This window comes from Ovis canadensis, chromosome X, assembly GCF_042477335.2.
Source record: "Ovis canadensis isolate MfBH-ARS-UI-01 breed Bighorn chromosome X, ARS-UI_OviCan_v2, whole genome shotgun sequence".
Classification (NCBI taxonomy): domain Eukaryota; kingdom Metazoa; phylum Chordata; class Mammalia; order Artiodactyla; family Bovidae; genus Ovis; species Ovis canadensis.
Window position 1 is genome coordinate 83050604 of NC_091727.1, and position 17566 is coordinate 83068169.

Sequence of the window (17566 nt, forward strand, 5' to 3'; positions counted from 1 at the left end):
CATCTTCTCGACCCAGGGATTGAACCCATGTCTCCTGCATTGTCAGGCGGATTCTTTACCACTGAGCCACCAGGGAAGCTCCCTCCCCTGTATACTGAGGCTTTGATTTTTTCTTTCCTTTTTCCTTAGATGACCTGGGGAGACAAAGTGGGGTGGACCATGGCAGAGCTCCCTTCCCCTAGCTGGGATGAGATTTTACTATTACCCCATATTATTTCTGTTTTTCTCACAACCTGTAAAAGAATCCTGGAAATACATGGTTAGAAGTTGTCACAACTCCACAGAAAGTATTTTCAGTCCACATGAAGAGTATGTCACTGCACGACGATGTAAATATACTTTACACTTACTGAAGTTTACACTTAAAATGGTTAAGATGATATATTTTATGTTACTTTTTTATCACAATTAAAAATAAAGTATCTGTCTCTACACGTCTTACCAAAATGATCTTCATGTTGCTGCCAAACACAATTCAGAGACTTGGAGGCTGTATGGTGCCAATAGATGGCTAGTGGAAATAAGCTTTTGAAGTTGGACTGTTGAAGGGCCCAATGTGTGACCCGTCCCCTCAGCAGGTCCTGGAGCCTGCTTTGTAGGTGGGACAACCTATGATACCACATCCTAGAAAATTCAACAACGACAGTGTTAGTAACAATATAAAACAAGGTTTATAAGGCTAATAGGAATAACACTACATATGTAACTATGTAAAATAATTGATTTTCTTATCTCAACCACAGAGCATTAAAGGAGAAATTCTGAAAAGCTAACCATAAGTGGTCGATAACCATTACTTCTATTTTCTTACCAGCCACTCGTATTATGCACTGTAATCTTGCTTCCATCCCACTATCTAACTGAAGTGGTTCTTTAGAAAATCACTAATTCTAATCTTCCAACCACATATAAGGGTTGCCTTTTAGATCTTGTCCTTCTGGGACTCATCACTGTGACACTATCGATCATCCTCATCTTGATGCCTTGAAACTTTCTTTTCCACTGATTATGTGTAATTGTGGGAGTTTCTTAAACTTTCAGTGACTCTGTTTCCTGTTCTGTAAAATGAGTATAACAATAATACTTATCTCATGGGTTTAGTGTACTTAGAACTGTATACATAGTAAGACCTATATATGTCAGCTACTATCATTCTAATCATCCTCATCATTATTGTTATTAGGGATAAACTATACCTTTCTCGGAGTTGACGACAAGCTGAGTGTGATGCTTTCATAAATATTAAAAAAAATAACACCATTTGCATATGATCTTAAAAGGAATTCATTCATCTTGTGGGAAAAAACGAAGGTCATGCCAGAGAAGCTATATGGAGCTTGATGTGAACCTTCTCAATAACTCCTTGCAAAAATGCTTGCTTTGAGTGGATGTGTACATGTTACTATGTGGTAAAAGTTGATAAAGGAACTGAATTTCATGCTGATGGGGGATGAAACCAATCACATATACCAAGTCCATAGCTAGAGATATAAGATAATTTGCTGATGACTGAGGGAGGTTTCTGAAATAGGTTAGAGTCTTCACCCCTGGAGGAGGGCATGGCAACCCACACCAGTATTCTTGCCTAGAAAATCCCATGGACAGAGGAGCCTGGCAGGCTGCAGTCCATGGGAGTCACAAAGAGTTGGACATGACTGAGCAACTAAGCACAAGGTCTTCAGGGAAAAGTCCAATTTAGTTATCATATTAGGTAATGCCTCCAATTACCTGATCCTAAGCCACCTCTCAGCCTGACTTCCTATTATTTACTTCCTTGTACTTATTTGTTCATAGTTTCCCAGACTCACTATAAATTTTGAGAAACTCTTGTTCATGCTATTTGTTCCTCTAAAGTGAAGCCCTTCCTACTCTCTTCTATTCATCTTTTAAGAATCAGTGGAGATATGATTTCATCTAAGAATTCTTCCCTAGATTCTCAGAATGAACTAGCAGCTTTCTTTAGTTCTCTCATAACAGTCTGTTTACGCCTCTGTCTTCCATCTCAATACATTTTGTTGAAATTGTATGCCTTTCTGTTATGACATTGTTAATTGGCTATACTCCGATATAAACAAAAAGAAGTCAGACACAAAAGGCCATATGCTATATGATCCCATTTATATGAAATGTCCAGAAAAGGCAAATTCAAAGAGATAAAAGGTAGATTAGTGCTTGTCTCCAGCTGGAGCAGTGGGTAGGGAGGAATTGGGGAATGACAGCTAATATGTGTGCAGTTTCTTTTTGCAGGGAATGTAGATGCTCTAAAATTAAATGATGATTGCAAAAATTAAAAAAAAAAGAAATTATATGTTTTTATGCTTTCCTACCAGTAAGACCTGGATACATCTCAACAGGAAACCTATGGGTCATTTATGTTTATACCCTAATATCTAGCATGGTTCCTAGTACTTAGGAGAATTTCATAAACATTTGTGGACATTGGATTGAATTAATTTTCTTTGAGGTTCATAGCATCTTTAAATCTGATAAGGTGTCTGCTATAAATCTTAACTTAAGTAATGAAAGTGTTGATGAAATCAAGCCAAAGGTAGGGTTTGCAATAGGCCATCTCAAACTCTTCCATTGCTTATGGTCTGCAATCAGCACTCTTTGAGTATGGTTATTAATATATAATTATATTAATTATATAACCTACCAATATGGATTCATAATTCTTGTTCCCAAGGGTATCATAAAAGACTTGTTAAAATCTTACTGAAACTGCATTCATTCAATGTACATGTTATAGCTGTCATATTTTCATAAACACCTCTAATAAAATTAGATCTCTGTGGAATGTCTTTGTTGATAACTTAGCAATTTTCCAGGTATTCGTTTAGTTGAAAATCTGTTCTAGAAGCTAACCAAGGACATATTTAACTCATTGATTAGTAGATTGAAAACTTCCTTCTTCTTTGTTAGAAGTGGTAGTATACTTATATAAATTCAGTGTTAAAGCATCTTCCCTTATTCTTATTAATTCTTTTGATCACTGGGAATTGTTAAACAATATCAAGTTATAACTTATCCAACCCAGGACACATGTACTTCTTCCTTCTGAGAACATAGTTAACATTGTTCTGCCTTTGCAAATACGTGTTTATACAAGCCCAAGGTAATTTTGGGCCTTAATCCTTCCAAATACTAATCCTTTAGGCACGTGCCATCTGCTATATTCATCCTTCTTTTCGCTGTTTATACATCATTCTTTAAAAAGAAAAACAGCACCTATGAGGTCATTGTAAAACTTCCCCTGCAACCCATGGCTTCCCTCATTTCTCCTTTAATAGGATAATTTGCTGTTCCATGGTCAAATGATATTTTTGAGAGCTTCCCAATCTTTAGAGTCTAACTCCATCTTAATGTAAATTAAGGTCCATCAAGTATCAATCATCCTAAGAGAAACTTTTGGAGAATAGCAATTGCTAGAAATTCTAGTCAGAGTAAGCGATTACATAATAGGTCAATCTGAACCTTTGCATGGTTATTGCTAAGGAAGAAGCATTCCCTCTTAAAAGGCTTAAAGCCGAGTCCATTTAGCCTCTGTCAATTTTTCCTTTCAAATGTCTCTCAGATTTGTTCTTCTCTTTCCATTCCTATAGATGCTTTCATCAGCTCATACCTGGACTACTGCCATAGACTAGATGGTTTCCTTGCCTCCATTCTATCCATATTCCAATCCACCTTCCATACTACTGCCAGATTAATTTTCTTAAAACAATTTCAGCATATCACTCTCCTGCCTGCGACCTAGCTCAAATGTCACCTTTGTAAAATCTTCCTAACCCCCCTAGGAAGAGTTAGGAGCTGCCTACTCAGTGTTCTCACAGCGCTTTGTGTATACCCTTATGAGCTTACAACATATCCAATAATTACCCATTTAATTACTTCTCTCTTCCATTCGCTGAGAGCTCCTTGAGGGCAGACAAAACTAAAACTATTGACGCATCTCTTGGCCCCATCTATCTTGCCCCGTGCCTCAGTGCCTTCACATATGTGGTTTCCTCTGCCTACTGTATTTCTCCCTCTCATTATTCCTGCTCAATTCATTTAACACATACTTATTGGGGGTCAACTTTGTGCCAGAAACTATTTTAGGCACTTGGGATTTATCAGGGAACAAAACAAACAAAAATGCCTGCTTTCATGGAGCTTATCTTCTAGTGGAAGGACAAAGATAAATATAATCAATAAATATAAGAAGGCAGTCAGGGCGATGCAGCAGGATAAAGGGGTGTGCTGAAGGAAGTAGGACTTTTAAACATGGTGATCAGGGTAGACTTTACTGAGAAAAATGACATTTGAACAAAAAGGGAATTGTTCATGATGATATTTTTCTGGTTTAAAGGAGGTCAAAGTAAAAGCTCTAAGCTGAGATTGTATCTGTCATGCATATCTTTGTCTGGGTTTAACTAGTGCAAGAATATATTGGACTGCATGAGTTAAGAGGATGCTCCTTTACATTGAGGTCTCAAAATTAAATGCCCACAGGGTCTAGGCAAGAAACAGAAATAGGTGAAGCATAAGAGACAATAGGGGACTGTGGTGAGAGGGGTGAATCGAAGAATGCTTGATCTGTCCAAAAATACTAGCCACTACTCAGGTCTAGCTAATTATTGCCAGAGAGTATTAATGTTGCCATATTTGAGAGGAGCCACAAATGTATATTCTATGAGAAATATCCCAATGTATAACGTTGACAACTGCATTAGGCCAGGTCCTTTGAAAAGGAGGTGCCATGACAGGCACAGATTATGCAAGTGGTTTATCTGGGGAAACGTTTGACAGAAAATAGAGACAGAGTCTGAGAAGTCCAGGAGAGTTGTTGTGTCATGATGTAGGTCTAACTTCTGTGGAAGAGGGTAAATGCAAATCAAAACCACAATGAGATACCACTGCCTATCTGTCATAATGGCTATTATCAAAAACCCAACAAGTAACAAGTATTGGCAAGGATGTAGAGAAAAGGGAACCCTCCAGCACTGTTGATGGGAATATAAATCAGTACAGTCACTATGGAAAACAGTACGGGGATTGCTTAAAAAATTAAAACCAGAGATACCATATGATCCAGCAATAACACTCCTGGCATGTACCTTAAAAAACAAAAACAATAACTTGAAAACATATATGCACCTGTATGTTTCAACGCAGCGTTAATTTTTTTTAATGATTCTGATCATTAGTTGTGACCCTCAGAAAACATTTCCACGTGAATTTAATTCATAAGCTAGAGCTATGCTTCCTAAAATCCTCCCTTCTGTCTTCTCTGGTTCTCATACATCCTGCCACTGCCGTAGGGATGCTCACACTCCATGCTAAGTTGCTTCAGTCCTGTCTGACTCTGTGTAACCCCATGGACTGTAGCCCATCAGGCTCCTCTGTCCATGGGATTCTCCAGGCAAGAATACTGTAGCGGGATGCCATGCCCTCCTCCAGGGGCATCTTCCCGGCTGAGAGATCGAACCCACTTCTCTCACATCACCTGCACTGGAGGCAGATTCTTTACCACTAGCACCACCTGTGCTGACCGTGGGAATGAGCCAATACATCCACAATTCTTGGGGGTGTCAGGCAGCTGGGGACCACCAGCGGCCCACCAGGGAGGCCTGGCATGGATATAGTAACACCTTAAATCTGTAGGGACTAGACGATATGCTGGCCAACCCCAAAGTTCTCCAGGGAGCAGCCTTGGGAGATTCTGAACACCAATAACCTGATGCAGGTATCTGTCCCAGGGCCAGGTGGGCTCGGTGACAAAGGGAGTGGTTCTGAGCCACTTTTATTAAACCAACAGGTGGCACAGCTAAGTGCAAAACTTCACATTCCAAACTGTGGGGACAGGAAGGGGAGTTGTTGGGTCCTTCCCTGCCCCACCCCCACCCCACTCTCAAGCATGTTACAACACAGCTCTAAAGCCTGAAGGGCCTACCTGATGGGTGACAGCTTAGGAGTCAGGTGGGGGAGGACCCTAGCACCCTCTCATTCTCTGCAAAAGGTCTGGGGAAGGAGTGAAAGCTCCCCAAGCATGCCCCCAGCCTCAACTGCTCCTCTGTTACAATGGGCCCTCCTCCATCAGGAGAAACACATGTCCCTTCCTGAGCAATAGAGTATGATCATAGCCAGCTGTTCCCGAGTCCAGGCTCAGAAGAGGAAGTCTCAGCGAGTGTCAGTTCAACCATGCGCTCAACAGGTCGGCTGCCCACCTTAGCAGCTGGGCCCCACGCTTCTGCAAAGGGAGGACCCCTGGGCCTTGGGGGAACAGGACCCCCAGACACTGATGCTGCTTATAGCTCCCTGGATAACCCTGGGTGCCACCCACAGCCTTCCCTTCCCACCTTTTCAGCATCTGCTGAGTCTGTAACCAAGCCCATTCCTTCCCCACCATCCTTGAGGATCACATGCCTGCCAGCCATGACCCCTAAGTGGGCAAAGACCTGCCCCCTAAAATAAATCACCACGTCCCCTCTAGAAAACACAAATCCTGAGATCTCACCTGGTGGTCACTGCTTAAGACTCTGCACTCTCACTGCAGGAGGCAGGGGTCTGATCTGTGGTCAGGGAGAACTAAGGTAGATTTCCCAGGTGGTGAGGTGGTAAAGAATCTGCCTGCCAATGTAGGAGATGCAAGATAGGGTTTGATCTCTGGGTGGGGAAGATCTCCTGGAGAGGGAAATGGCCACCCACTCCAGGATTCTTGCCTGGACAATCCCATGGACAGAGGAGCTTGGCGGGCTGCAGTCCATGGGGTCACAAAGAGATGGACACGACTTAGCAATTGAGTGCACAGGCACAGGCAACTGAGATCCCACCAGCTGCACAGTCCAAAAAGAAACCCACCATCAAACCCCAAAGACAATAGACCTGTGACTACAGGTTGGAGGGATCAGACGGGTGGGTGTGTGGTCAGGGCAAAAGGAACTGGAATGACTTTTCCCTGGGAGCCCAGGGCCAAATGCAGAACCCCCTGTTTGCTCAGCTGGGCCAGAATGTTCTAGAGAATGCAAGAGGAAGGTCAAGAGAACCAAAGTCTCCCAAAGCAAGCAGGCCTTGGGGGAAAGCTCCATGGTTTCCCAGCACACTGAGGCCTTCCCAGGTGTTGGGCATCCAGTGGGGGGTCAGAGATGGTCACTCTACTGGGTTCAAAGGGTTCCCCACTCCCCCCCTGCTGCCAGCACCCACACCAGAAGCCCTCCTGGATTACTCACAGCCAGCTCACCCACTTGGATGGGTAAGGGGCACTATTCTCTCCTGCCTGTGCTGGGGCTGCAAGGAGGTGACAGGGCTCAGAGCTTGGGCCTCTGGCACATTTGCATGAGAACATAGCCCGGCCTGGAGAACTGGACTGGGGTGGCATGGGCTTTCTTCTGGGGCTGGTTGTGCTTGCACATGTGTGTGCAAGGATCTGGAGCAGCGCTGTCACATGGAACCTCCTGCCATGGAGGCATGGAGGCAAGGTGGCCTCTCCGAGCTGCCCAGTAAGGCGGCTGGCACCTCCACAGTGGTGGTTCCTAAGATGCAGCTGGTATGATGGGGGAACCTACTGTGTCCCTCGGGTTCAAGTCTGAATCACAATTGCCAGCAGCTGCCGCAGCACATGGCATAAAATGGTGCTCTTGGGTCCCGGGGACTCACCATGCCCCCCTGAGCAGGACTGATGTATCCATCCATCACCAGCCCAGAACGCTGCCCTGTCCACTCACAGAGATGACCACCGCCCGCCAGGGCCCGCACATCACAAGGCGAATGGGTACCCAAGGGCCTGGCACGTCTACCCAGGGGCCCAGTGGGGTAAGGCACGGGAGTCCTACTCTGCACCTGCATGGTGTCCAGCAAGACTTTCCCAGGGGCCAGTGACCTCAAGAGTGGACACTGAAGGTCCTCTCTCCAAACGCCCCCAAATTCAGCAGTGCTTACAAAATCCAAAAGATGGAAACAACCTAAGTGTTCATTGATGGAGGAATGGACAAAGAAGATGTGATATGTACATATGATGGCATATTACTCAGCCATAAAGAAGGATGAAATCTTGCCATCTTCAATAACACTGATGGGCCTAGAGAGTAGTGTGCTGAATGAGATAAGTCAAAGAGAGAAAGAAATACCATATGATTTCAGGTATGTGTCAGATGTAAAAAACAATACAAATGAATAAATAAAACAGAAACAGGCTCATAGATACAAAAAACAAACTGGCCGTTGCCAGAGAAGAGGGAAGTAATGGGGGATGAAAGAAACAGATAAGGGATCGTAAGAGGTACAAACTTCTGGATACAAAATAAATTAGCTGTGTGGGCATAATGTATACATAGGGAATATAGCCAATAACATTATAATATCTTTGTATGGTGATAGGTGGTAACTGGACTTATCAGGGTGATAATTTCATAATGTATAGAAATATCGAATCACTATATTGCATACCTGGAAGTAATATGGTATTGTAGGATATATTTCAGCTTAAAAAATAGGTGGCTTTAGACCGCCTACCTCACACCACACACACAAAAGAAGTCAAAATGGATTAGAAATAAATGTAAGATTAAACTATAAAACTTTCAGAAGAACATATAGGAGGAAATCTTCATGACCTTGGATTAAGCAAAGAGTTCTTAGACACAACACAAAAAAGCACAATTTGCAAAAGAAAAATGATAACTTGAGCTTAACCAGAATTCAAAACCTTTGCTTTTCAAAAGGCATCATTAAAAAATGAAAAAAACTAAAAATATTTAAACAATGAAAAGACAAGTCACAGATAGGAAAAAAAAATTCAAATGATATACCTGATAAAGCACTTGTATCCTAAATATATTTTTAAAATCTGACATCTCGATAATAGGAAAGGAAATAACCTAACTGAAAAAATGGGCAAAATATTAGATAGGCATTTCTTCAAAGAACATTTACAAATGGACAAGACAGATGAAAGGATGTTCAATATTTTTACATTAAGGAAATGTACATCAAATCTAAAATGAGATAATACTTTACATCCACAAGGGCAGCTATACATCTTCTAAAAGGAAAAATGACAAAATATTGGTGAGGATGTAGAGAAATTAGAACTTTTATATGGTGCTGGTGGTGCATGTGAATGTAAACATGTAAAACCATGTGGGTTAGTGGTTGTTAAGGGGGTTGAGATGGTAATGGGGACTAAATGCACATGGGCAAGAGAGCGATGCTATTGAGGTGACAGAAATAGCTGACGTTGGATGCAGTGATGGTTGCACCACTTGATAAATTTACTAAAAATCCTTGAAAGTACATGTAAAAAGAGTTAAATTTATGGTGTGTAAATTATATCTCAATACAAAATTTTAAAAACACTTTGGGAAGGAGAGAAAAACAGAAAGTTCGTGTGTTTGATTATTCATTAGGGGTCATACACGCCTCATTGAGCTGCTGTATGTTGTTGATGTTGCTATTGTGGTTATGGTAGGAGTGGAGATTTTCCCATGAGGACTGAGGGTCAAGCAAAGACTTGGATCCTTTAATATAGTTTTGTAATTAACAGAAAAGGAGAGTGTTGCTGGGTTGAAATTCTGAGTAACAGGAGGAAAGAGAAGTGAGTGGGTTTACAAAAAAAAATGTTCAGGACGCAGAAGTGGCAAGATTTTGCACTGATCAGATATTAGGAACGAGGAAGAGTGAGGATGCCTTGGACTTAGCGTGCTTCAAGTTGAATTCCTGTTGTCTCAAACTTACTGTCCTCCTGTGCTGCTCATCTCAGAGTGGATCAGCGTCCTGGCACAGAGGAAGTATTCATTGATTGTCTTCAGAATGACAGTGTGAATGAACAGAGGAAAAATATGGCCAAAGCCTCCACAGGGTCCTGCCAGTCAGTCAGTCCTACGCTCCCCCAAAAGGTCAGCTCAGCAGATGTCTAGCAGAAGTTCCCTCTCACCCAGTTGATCACTTGGGAAATTATCAGGTCCCCCATCCTAAAGGACACTCGCCTTCATACCCAGCAGCCACTCCTTGTTTCAACCCTGCAGGTGTGGCAGAGACCAGATTTTGCCCAAAGCCTGTAAATTGTCCTGCAAATTCTTTACACGTGGGCAACGGCAGGTGCATGTATAGCCCATATGAGCACAGGGGACATGTGGTGTTGTAGAGAGAGGGTCACAATGGTGCCCAGCTTGTGGATCCATGTTCACTTTGGCTCCAAGCAGAAAGAGACTCTTCCCATCAGAAGGGGTGTATTCACCCAGGGCCTACGTCTGCCCCACCCTACCTCATCCTGGCAGGCAGAAAACACAGCTGCCAGAAACACTGCAGAGAGTGAGTGATCAGTTTGGATATTTTACTGCTGTCTCCAAAGTTGACAAGCAGAGATACAGAGCTGTTTGTGGTTCCGCATACAGATACTAAAACCAGAAAGTGATCCCTCACAGTCCACCATTCTTCTCAGAAATAGGGGGACATGCAAAAGACACCCCCAGACTCAACCCACCCTTTGAACATTCCCTTCATCATACTGGTTATGAGATAAAGTATAACATCTTTAAGTATCACGACAGATAAACACATTTACCTCTTGTGGTTGTGAAGATTAGTGTTTTGCATAATATATGGTTGCCATTATCACTGTCACTAGTTCCTTAATGAGAAGGAATTAGAGGGACAGCATCATGTCCCTCCATAGGGTTTCTAATTCTTTGCCCTTATGCTGCTGCTGTCGCTTCAGTCGTGTCCGACTCTGTGCGACCCCACAGACGACAGCCCACCAGGCTCCGCCGTCTCTGGGATTCTCCAGGCAAGAACACTGGAGTGGGTTGCCATTTCCTTCTCCAATGCATGACAGTGAAGTTGCTCAGTCGTGTCCAACTCTTCGCAACCCCATGGACTGCAGCCTACCAGGCTCTTCCGTCCATGGGATTTTCCAGGCAAGAGTAGTGGAGTGAGTTGCCATTGCCTTCTCCTTTGCCCTTATAGTTAATGCAAAATCAAGTGGAATTTTTAATACGGTGTTTCCTGAAAATACCAAGCTAAGAGGCAACCCTAAAAGACAACTCTATGGGAATGGCATATGAAAGCATTCCTCCATATGAGAGCTCAGGTCTGTCTTGCAGTGTTTGATTACACAGCTAAGTCACCCAAATCTTTCTGATTAGACTTTGCCAGACCGTGTACAATGCTCATTCAACCCATAAGGTTTTGGACAATGATTTATCATCTGGTTAAACTCTTTAACGGTAAAGCATTCAGAAGGGCATTCTTTGGAGTTAACATTAAACCAAAGCATTGAATTAATGTTTCCAGTTTTCCCCGCAGGTGGTAAAGTAAGTAAGCCTCCTTGGGCTTTGCAGAATTGTTTGCATAACAGAGAGAGATCTCCTGGCCTAACTTCCCCAATGCCCTACCCTGCCTCTTGCTAGGTTTCCTGCTCCCGAGGGGCCGAGAAAGGATACCATCTGGGCAGAAAACATTAGCAAGAAAGAGTCGGTGCTGCAAGGTCCTGCAGACAACCGAATTCCAGCTTGCACTGCACTGCCCAGCCAGGCGAAGCATGGAGATGGGAGGGATTCGCTGAAAGCTGGACACAGTGAAGGACAGACCCAGGGCGGGGAAGTCTGCTGGAGTTTGAGGCTATGTCCTCTGGGCAGCAGTCCCAAAGCGAGTCTGCTGCAGCTCTGCAAGCTGTTCCCAAGCACTGGGTCCTGCAGACCACGCGCTGATCTACGGGCTCTGGGTCGCGCAAGTGCCACCCACCGTGTAACGGAAGCCCTGCAGCAAGGAACAAGTGGCCTTCTCCTGTGCCAGGGTGAAGGTAAGTACCACCGCCCCGGGGCCCAAGCAGCCAGGGTGGGGGCGGCCACTGTCTCACCTCCCCGGGCCTGCAAGCCAGCGCCTCGGCCACGCCACTCATGAACCCACCCAGAACACCCCTTCCCCGCTCCATGGGGCGGGACCCACCTGTGTCAGAGGTCGCGACTCCCAATTCAGCCAAGTGGACGAATCGCAAGCGAGGAGAGCCTCTGAAGGCAGCCCTGCGCCCGCCCTTTTGCTTTTGGCCCCCAAACCGGCTGCCCCACGCTCCCCCCTCCCCCGGCGCGAGGCCCCTTTCCCCGCCCGGAGGCCCCGCCCCGCTCCTTCCGGCCGGGGGGCGGGGCGTCGCGCCGGGCTCGCAACTGATGGCCGCGCGCGCTGGATCCTTGGAATCAGCAGGATGGAGACGGGTCGCTGAGGTCGATTCCTAGCAGATTGGGAACCATCAGTTGCAGACAGCAAAATAGATGGACCCATAAAACGATGCGTGTAAGACCCAGGTCGCCTTGCTTGCCTTTTCAGGACTCCGCCTCGGATGCTCCTATTTTCGGTAGTTTGAGGTTCACTAAATTTACCTTCTTCCAGTAGACTCCACCGCTCTCTTGAGCTTACGTGAACACAGCACTCACTGCTGGCCTCCCACCAACTCGTTGTTGTTCAGGCGCTCGGTCGTGTTCTGTCTCTTGCGACCCCGCGGACTGCGGCACGCCAGGCTTCCCCCCAATTTAGTCGAGCACTTTGAATCCAAGGTCCAGGTACAGTGTTAAGTACAGTAAGCGCTAGAATGGAACGAATCATTAGGAACACACAGCTTAGGCACGCAAACATGGAAGAACAGTATACATATGACAAAGAAGGACACATTAAGCTCACTGAAATACTATGTGTGATGGAAATTCAGGACAAAGGGAGAAACAGAGCAACACATAACAAATGTCATGTATAGACATTGAAAATGGGAGACTGAGCAGTCTCGTAGTTATTGGAATGCAAATTGATATTCAAAATGGTAATAGAAAAGGAAAAGGTTTGTAGAAGTCAGGACCAACAAAGGAAAAAAAAAACCTTCATACTTTTACCCTGGAATTCTTTCTGCCGAATGCTTTTTCCCTAATTGTCTATTTTCAAAATTGCTACTCATTATTTTTGACTCAATTGAGATATTACCTCCTCTATGAATCCTTCCTTTTCTTTCCTAAGTGTATATTCTGGTTTTTCATGAGTCCAATGTGACCAATGGTCTCAAGCACAGGCCTCAAGTATACCACTTAATCATTCTGGATTATAGTTTCTCCGTTTGCATGCCTGTGTCCCTCTGTGAGCAGGTGGCTTCTTGAAAGCTGGAAATTCATATTTTTCAAACTTATTTTCAGAGTCCCTAGCCCAGAACCTTACAAATCTTGTGTGTAATGTGAGCATTATCTAGAATCAGTGAGTAGGAAGAAAAAAGGCTATAGCTAGGATGTGAATTAATGTACAGAAGAATCACTGAATAAGGTGAGATGATAGACTCAGACTCGTGTTTACTCATGCAGCAAACATTAATGAGTGTCAACCAAACTCCAGGTGCAGTATTAACCACTGAGTGTAAGACAGTAAACAAAAACTGGAGAGAGTTCATGCCCTATGGAGTTTAAAGAGCAAATAGGAATTAGCCAGGCAAACAGGAAAAGGAACATTCCAGATGGAAGGAACAGTATGACCAAAGGTCCTGTAATAGGAAAGAGCATGACGATAGCAACTAGAGTGAGAAGATCGATAAGGGGGAGTCGAAATCAACAGGGAGAAAGTACCCAGAAAGAGGCCAGAGGTTAATAGATAAAGCCTGTTTAAAAGCTGGGGAAAAAAGCCATTTGCCTTAATAATAGTAACCAACATTTATTAAATTTGCCACCATAGGCCAAAGGCTGAACTAAGTATTTATAACATTTAAGATAGATAATATTATTATCCTTGCTTTAAGGATAAGAATATCTTTGCTTTAAGGATAAGGACACTGGGGCTCAGAGAAATTAAGCAGTTTTACAAGGATCACACAGTAGTTAAGTGTCAGAGCTGACACTGAAACCTAGGTAATCAGGCTCCATGGAAACAGTGAGACTTTATTTTCTTGGGCTGCAAAATCAATGCAGATGGTGACTGCAGCCATGAAATTAAAAGATGCTTGCTCCTTGGAATAAAAGCTATGACCAATCTAGACAGCATATTAAAAAGCAGAGAAATTACTTTGCCAACAAAGGTCCGTCTAGTCAAAGCTATGGTTTTTCCAGTAGTCATGCATGGATGTGAGAGTTGGACCATAAAGAAAGCTGAGTGCTGAAGATTTGATGCTTTTGAACTGTGATGTTGGAGAAGACTCTTGAGAGTCCCTTGGACAGCAGGGAGATCCAACCACTCCATCCTAAAGGAAATAGGTCCTGAATAGTCATTGGAAGGACTGATGCTAAAGCTGAAGCTCCAATACTTTGGCCACCTGATGTGAAGAACTGACTCATTTGAAAAGACCCTGATGTTGGGCAAGATTGAAGGTGGGAGGAAAAGGGGACGACAGAGGATGAGATGGTTGGATGGCATCACCAACTCGATGGACATGAGTTTGAGCAAGCTCCAGGAGATAGTGAAGGACAGGGAAGTGTGGTGTGCTGCAGTCGATGGGGTCACAAAGAGTCAGACAAGACTGAGCACAGTGTTAGTTAGTTATGATTCTGTTATAATTGCTTAATTGTTGTTTTCCCTTATTATGATATGTGTGTCTTTATGTGAAGCAGCTAACATAGTGTCTAGGACAGAGTGGGAACTTAAAGAACATTTGTTGAATGAGTAAGTTAATGTCTGATTAGTAAGTAATGGTTGTAAATTGTTACAAAATAAGAAAAGGAAAAACCAATAGTAATATCTGGGTTATTTAATGTTTTAACCACCCTGGCCTGCCTTCCCTTAGGCTGCTAGAACTCACCAGGCTTGTTCATTCTCTGACTCAAAAAATATAATCTGCTCATCTATTTATCTCCACTTGTACTGCTAATATTTAAGGTCAAGTGTTGGCAATTTTTTTCAAAGGGTCAGATAGTAAATATTTTAGGCTTTGTGGGGCACATGCAGTCTCTGTCTGCCACCATTTAAATCCACATTCATTGACCAAAAGCAGCCATAGGTAATATTTAGATGATGAGTGTGGATATATTCCCATTAACGTTTATTTATGAAAATAGACAGGAGGCAGAATTAGGCTTGTAGGCCCTAATTTGGCAGTTTAGCTTCCCACATGGCACAGTGGTAAAGAATCCACCTGCAATGCAGGAGACACAGGGGATATAAGTTCAATCCCTGGGTCAGGAAGATCTCCTGGAGGAGGAAATGGCAACTCATTCTAGTATTCTTGTCTGGGATATCCCATGGACAGAGGAGCCTGGCAGGCTATAGTCCATGGGTTTCCACAGATTCAGACATGGCTTAGTGATTGAGCATGCATGCACACTCTAGCCTAAAATGGGCTGTTGTATAAGAATGATGTATGGGAGCCATCATCTTTGGTCAACATCTACATCTTGGTTTTATCAGCATTTTAGTGAAGCCTTCATGCTTTCTAATGCTGTTCATAACCTTGAGAATTGTTGAAAAGTGATTCAAAGTGTGTATTGCAATTTTGAATTTTTGTTCATCAAAATGAACCCTAAAAGAATCAACCAAATCTTTGAAATTTCTAATCTTTGAAAGGTTAGAAAAGAAAGAAAATGAAGATTCATAATAAAAGTAACTTTTATTATGTAACTTAAAGTGACTTTAGCCAGAAAATAAATATTCTGTACACAGTGCAATGTTGAATTTGGTTGAGACTTTGGTCTATAACATTAATTCTAGCCTATATACACAAACACATGAATCCTAAAGGTTTTCAGAAGAAATCATTTAGGCCATACAAAATTTCCCTCATCTACTGATGGATAAAAATTGGGTAAAAGCTGAAAATTATATTAATTTTTATATGAGAATATGAACAGGATATGGACATTTCTGACTCTCATCAGGAATATGGTTCAGCACAAACTTAGTGGCCTGTACAGTAAGTTTTGCACTGTAATGGCATTTTAGTAGTTTAAAGGCACACATGGGATTCTCCAATGAGAATGCTGCAGTAGGTTGTCATGCCCTCCTCCAGGGGATCTTCCTGACCCAGGGATCGAACTCTGGTCTCCTGCATCTCCTGCACTGCAGACAGATTCTTTATTGCTGAGCCTCCTATATATACATGTTTTTAAACTTTGATGTCCTCCTCTTAAATCTGCCTTATGTTGATTTAATTCTTTGTCCAGCCAGAAGAACCCAGAAGGGTAGAAGAAAATCTGTTCCTCCCTGATAAGGACACATAGTGATATTGTGCAGGGCCCTGTGGGGTTCTGGGGCACAAAGCCTCTGTCCTCCATTTCTTTGATGATAGGTAACAGCCTTCACTCACCCTCCTTGACCCACTGTGAGTTCCAATGGGCAGATTCAAGTAGTTCTTAATTAGGGAAGGGAGGGGATGCCAGACCAGGGAGAAACAAACAGTCAAGAGCAGCCTTGGGATAGGGTCCTGGTTCACCCCAAATGGATACACACAATATCTTTGATTTGCTTTACAGATATTGAAACTCTCTCAATGTGGGAGCAGTTAGCAATTAACAATTGTATGCTGCCCACAAGCATGTAGACCCCGGGCCAGTTGGACCTGAAGGTTGATGATGCTGACTCCCACTTATTTCACCATCAACCCATCAGAAGAATGTCCACTAGCTGATCACAACCTGCTCTTTGAATAATTACTGTAAAACTTCTCACTATCTCTCCGAAGTGAAGACACATGGTTTTGCGGGCAGCAGCCCACTATGTCTCTCTTTGCCTGGCAAAGCAATAAAATTATTCTTTTCTTAAAAAAAAAAAGCACAGAAACCTACCTGCAACTAACTTAAGTGAAAGAGAAAAATTTATGAAAAGATAATGGGCTGTCTCACAAAAAGGTAGGAGTGGAACATTCAGAACTTGGAAAGGACAAGATACAGTTAGGCCTCAAGAATGATCAAAACCAAGGGTGCAAATGTTATTAAGATTCTCTATCATTCTTTAATCTATTCTTCCTCATACATTTATTTGTACACTCTTTTCTCTCTCTCCCCCTCTCTTTTTCTCTCCCTTTCTCTACCCCTCTGCCCCTTCTGCCAAAGTTCCTTTTGTTTCTCAAGTCCATGCAACAGGAAATATGATTACTGACACCTCCCTAAATTTTCAGCCTACAGCTTCAATCACTGGTTGGATCATCAGAGTGATGGTAGCCTCATAGAATGACCTTGGGAGTGTTCCTCCCTCTACAAATTTTCGAAAGAGTTTCAGAAGTCTTCTCTAAATGTCTGATCGAATTTGCCTGTTGAGCCATGTGGTCCTGAACTTTTGTTTGTTGGAAGATTTTTATTCACTGTTTTTCAATTTCATTACTTGTGGTTGGTCTGTTCCTACTTTATATTTCTTCCTGGTTCAGTCTTGGGAGATTATACCTTTCTAAGAATTTGTCCATTTCTTCCAGGTTGTCCATTTCACTGGCATATAGTTGCTTGAAATAGTCTCTTGTAATCCTTTGTATTTCTGCAGTATTAGTTGTAACTTCTCCTTTTTAATTTCTAATTTGATTGATTTGAACCATCTCCCTTTTTTTCTGGATGAGTCTGAAAATTTGTTGTAAATCCTACAAAGTTTGCCTAGGTATTCAACTAGCACAATTGGCTATATAGTACTGTACTATAATAGGTTTATAATACTT

The 17566-nt window shown here is 42.9% G+C and overlaps 3 protein-coding genes across 5 annotated transcripts in view; 2 read left to right on the top strand and 1 right to left on the bottom strand.

The window, feature by feature from the left end:
* The window catches only part of TMLHE (trimethyllysine hydroxylase, epsilon), a 71892-nt gene extending 59331 nt beyond the window's left edge, over positions 1–12561 (bottom strand). Inside the window, exons 1-2 of one of the 3 annotated variants that reach the window (XM_070291941.1) lie at positions 12351–12561; positions 443–624 (exon numbers count right to left, since the gene is read on the bottom strand). In XM_070291941.1, coding sequence (XP_070148042.1) covers positions 443–623 — 181 coding nt within the window. In that variant the 5' untranslated portion in view covers position 624; positions 12351–12561. Of the gene's footprint in view, positions 1–442; positions 625–6496; positions 6610–11922; positions 12115–12350 lie in introns of those variants that run through there. The other 2 variants (XM_070291940.1, XM_070291942.1) reach the window with 2 other exon arrangements.
* The window catches only part of SPRY3 (sprouty RTK signaling antagonist 3), a 126597-nt gene continuing 120342 nt past the window's right edge, over positions 11312–17566 (top strand). The window contains exon 1 of the mRNA XM_070291944.1: positions 11312–11776. The gene's annotated coding sequence lies outside the window, so the exon portion shown is untranslated. The remainder of the gene's footprint in view (positions 11777–17566) is intronic.
* Positions 11326–17566, top strand: part of VAMP7 (vesicle associated membrane protein 7) — a 282802-nt gene continuing 276561 nt past the window's right edge. The window contains exon 1 of the mRNA XM_070291950.1: positions 11326–11776. The gene's annotated coding sequence lies outside the window, so the exon portion shown is untranslated. The remainder of the gene's footprint in view (positions 11777–17566) is intronic.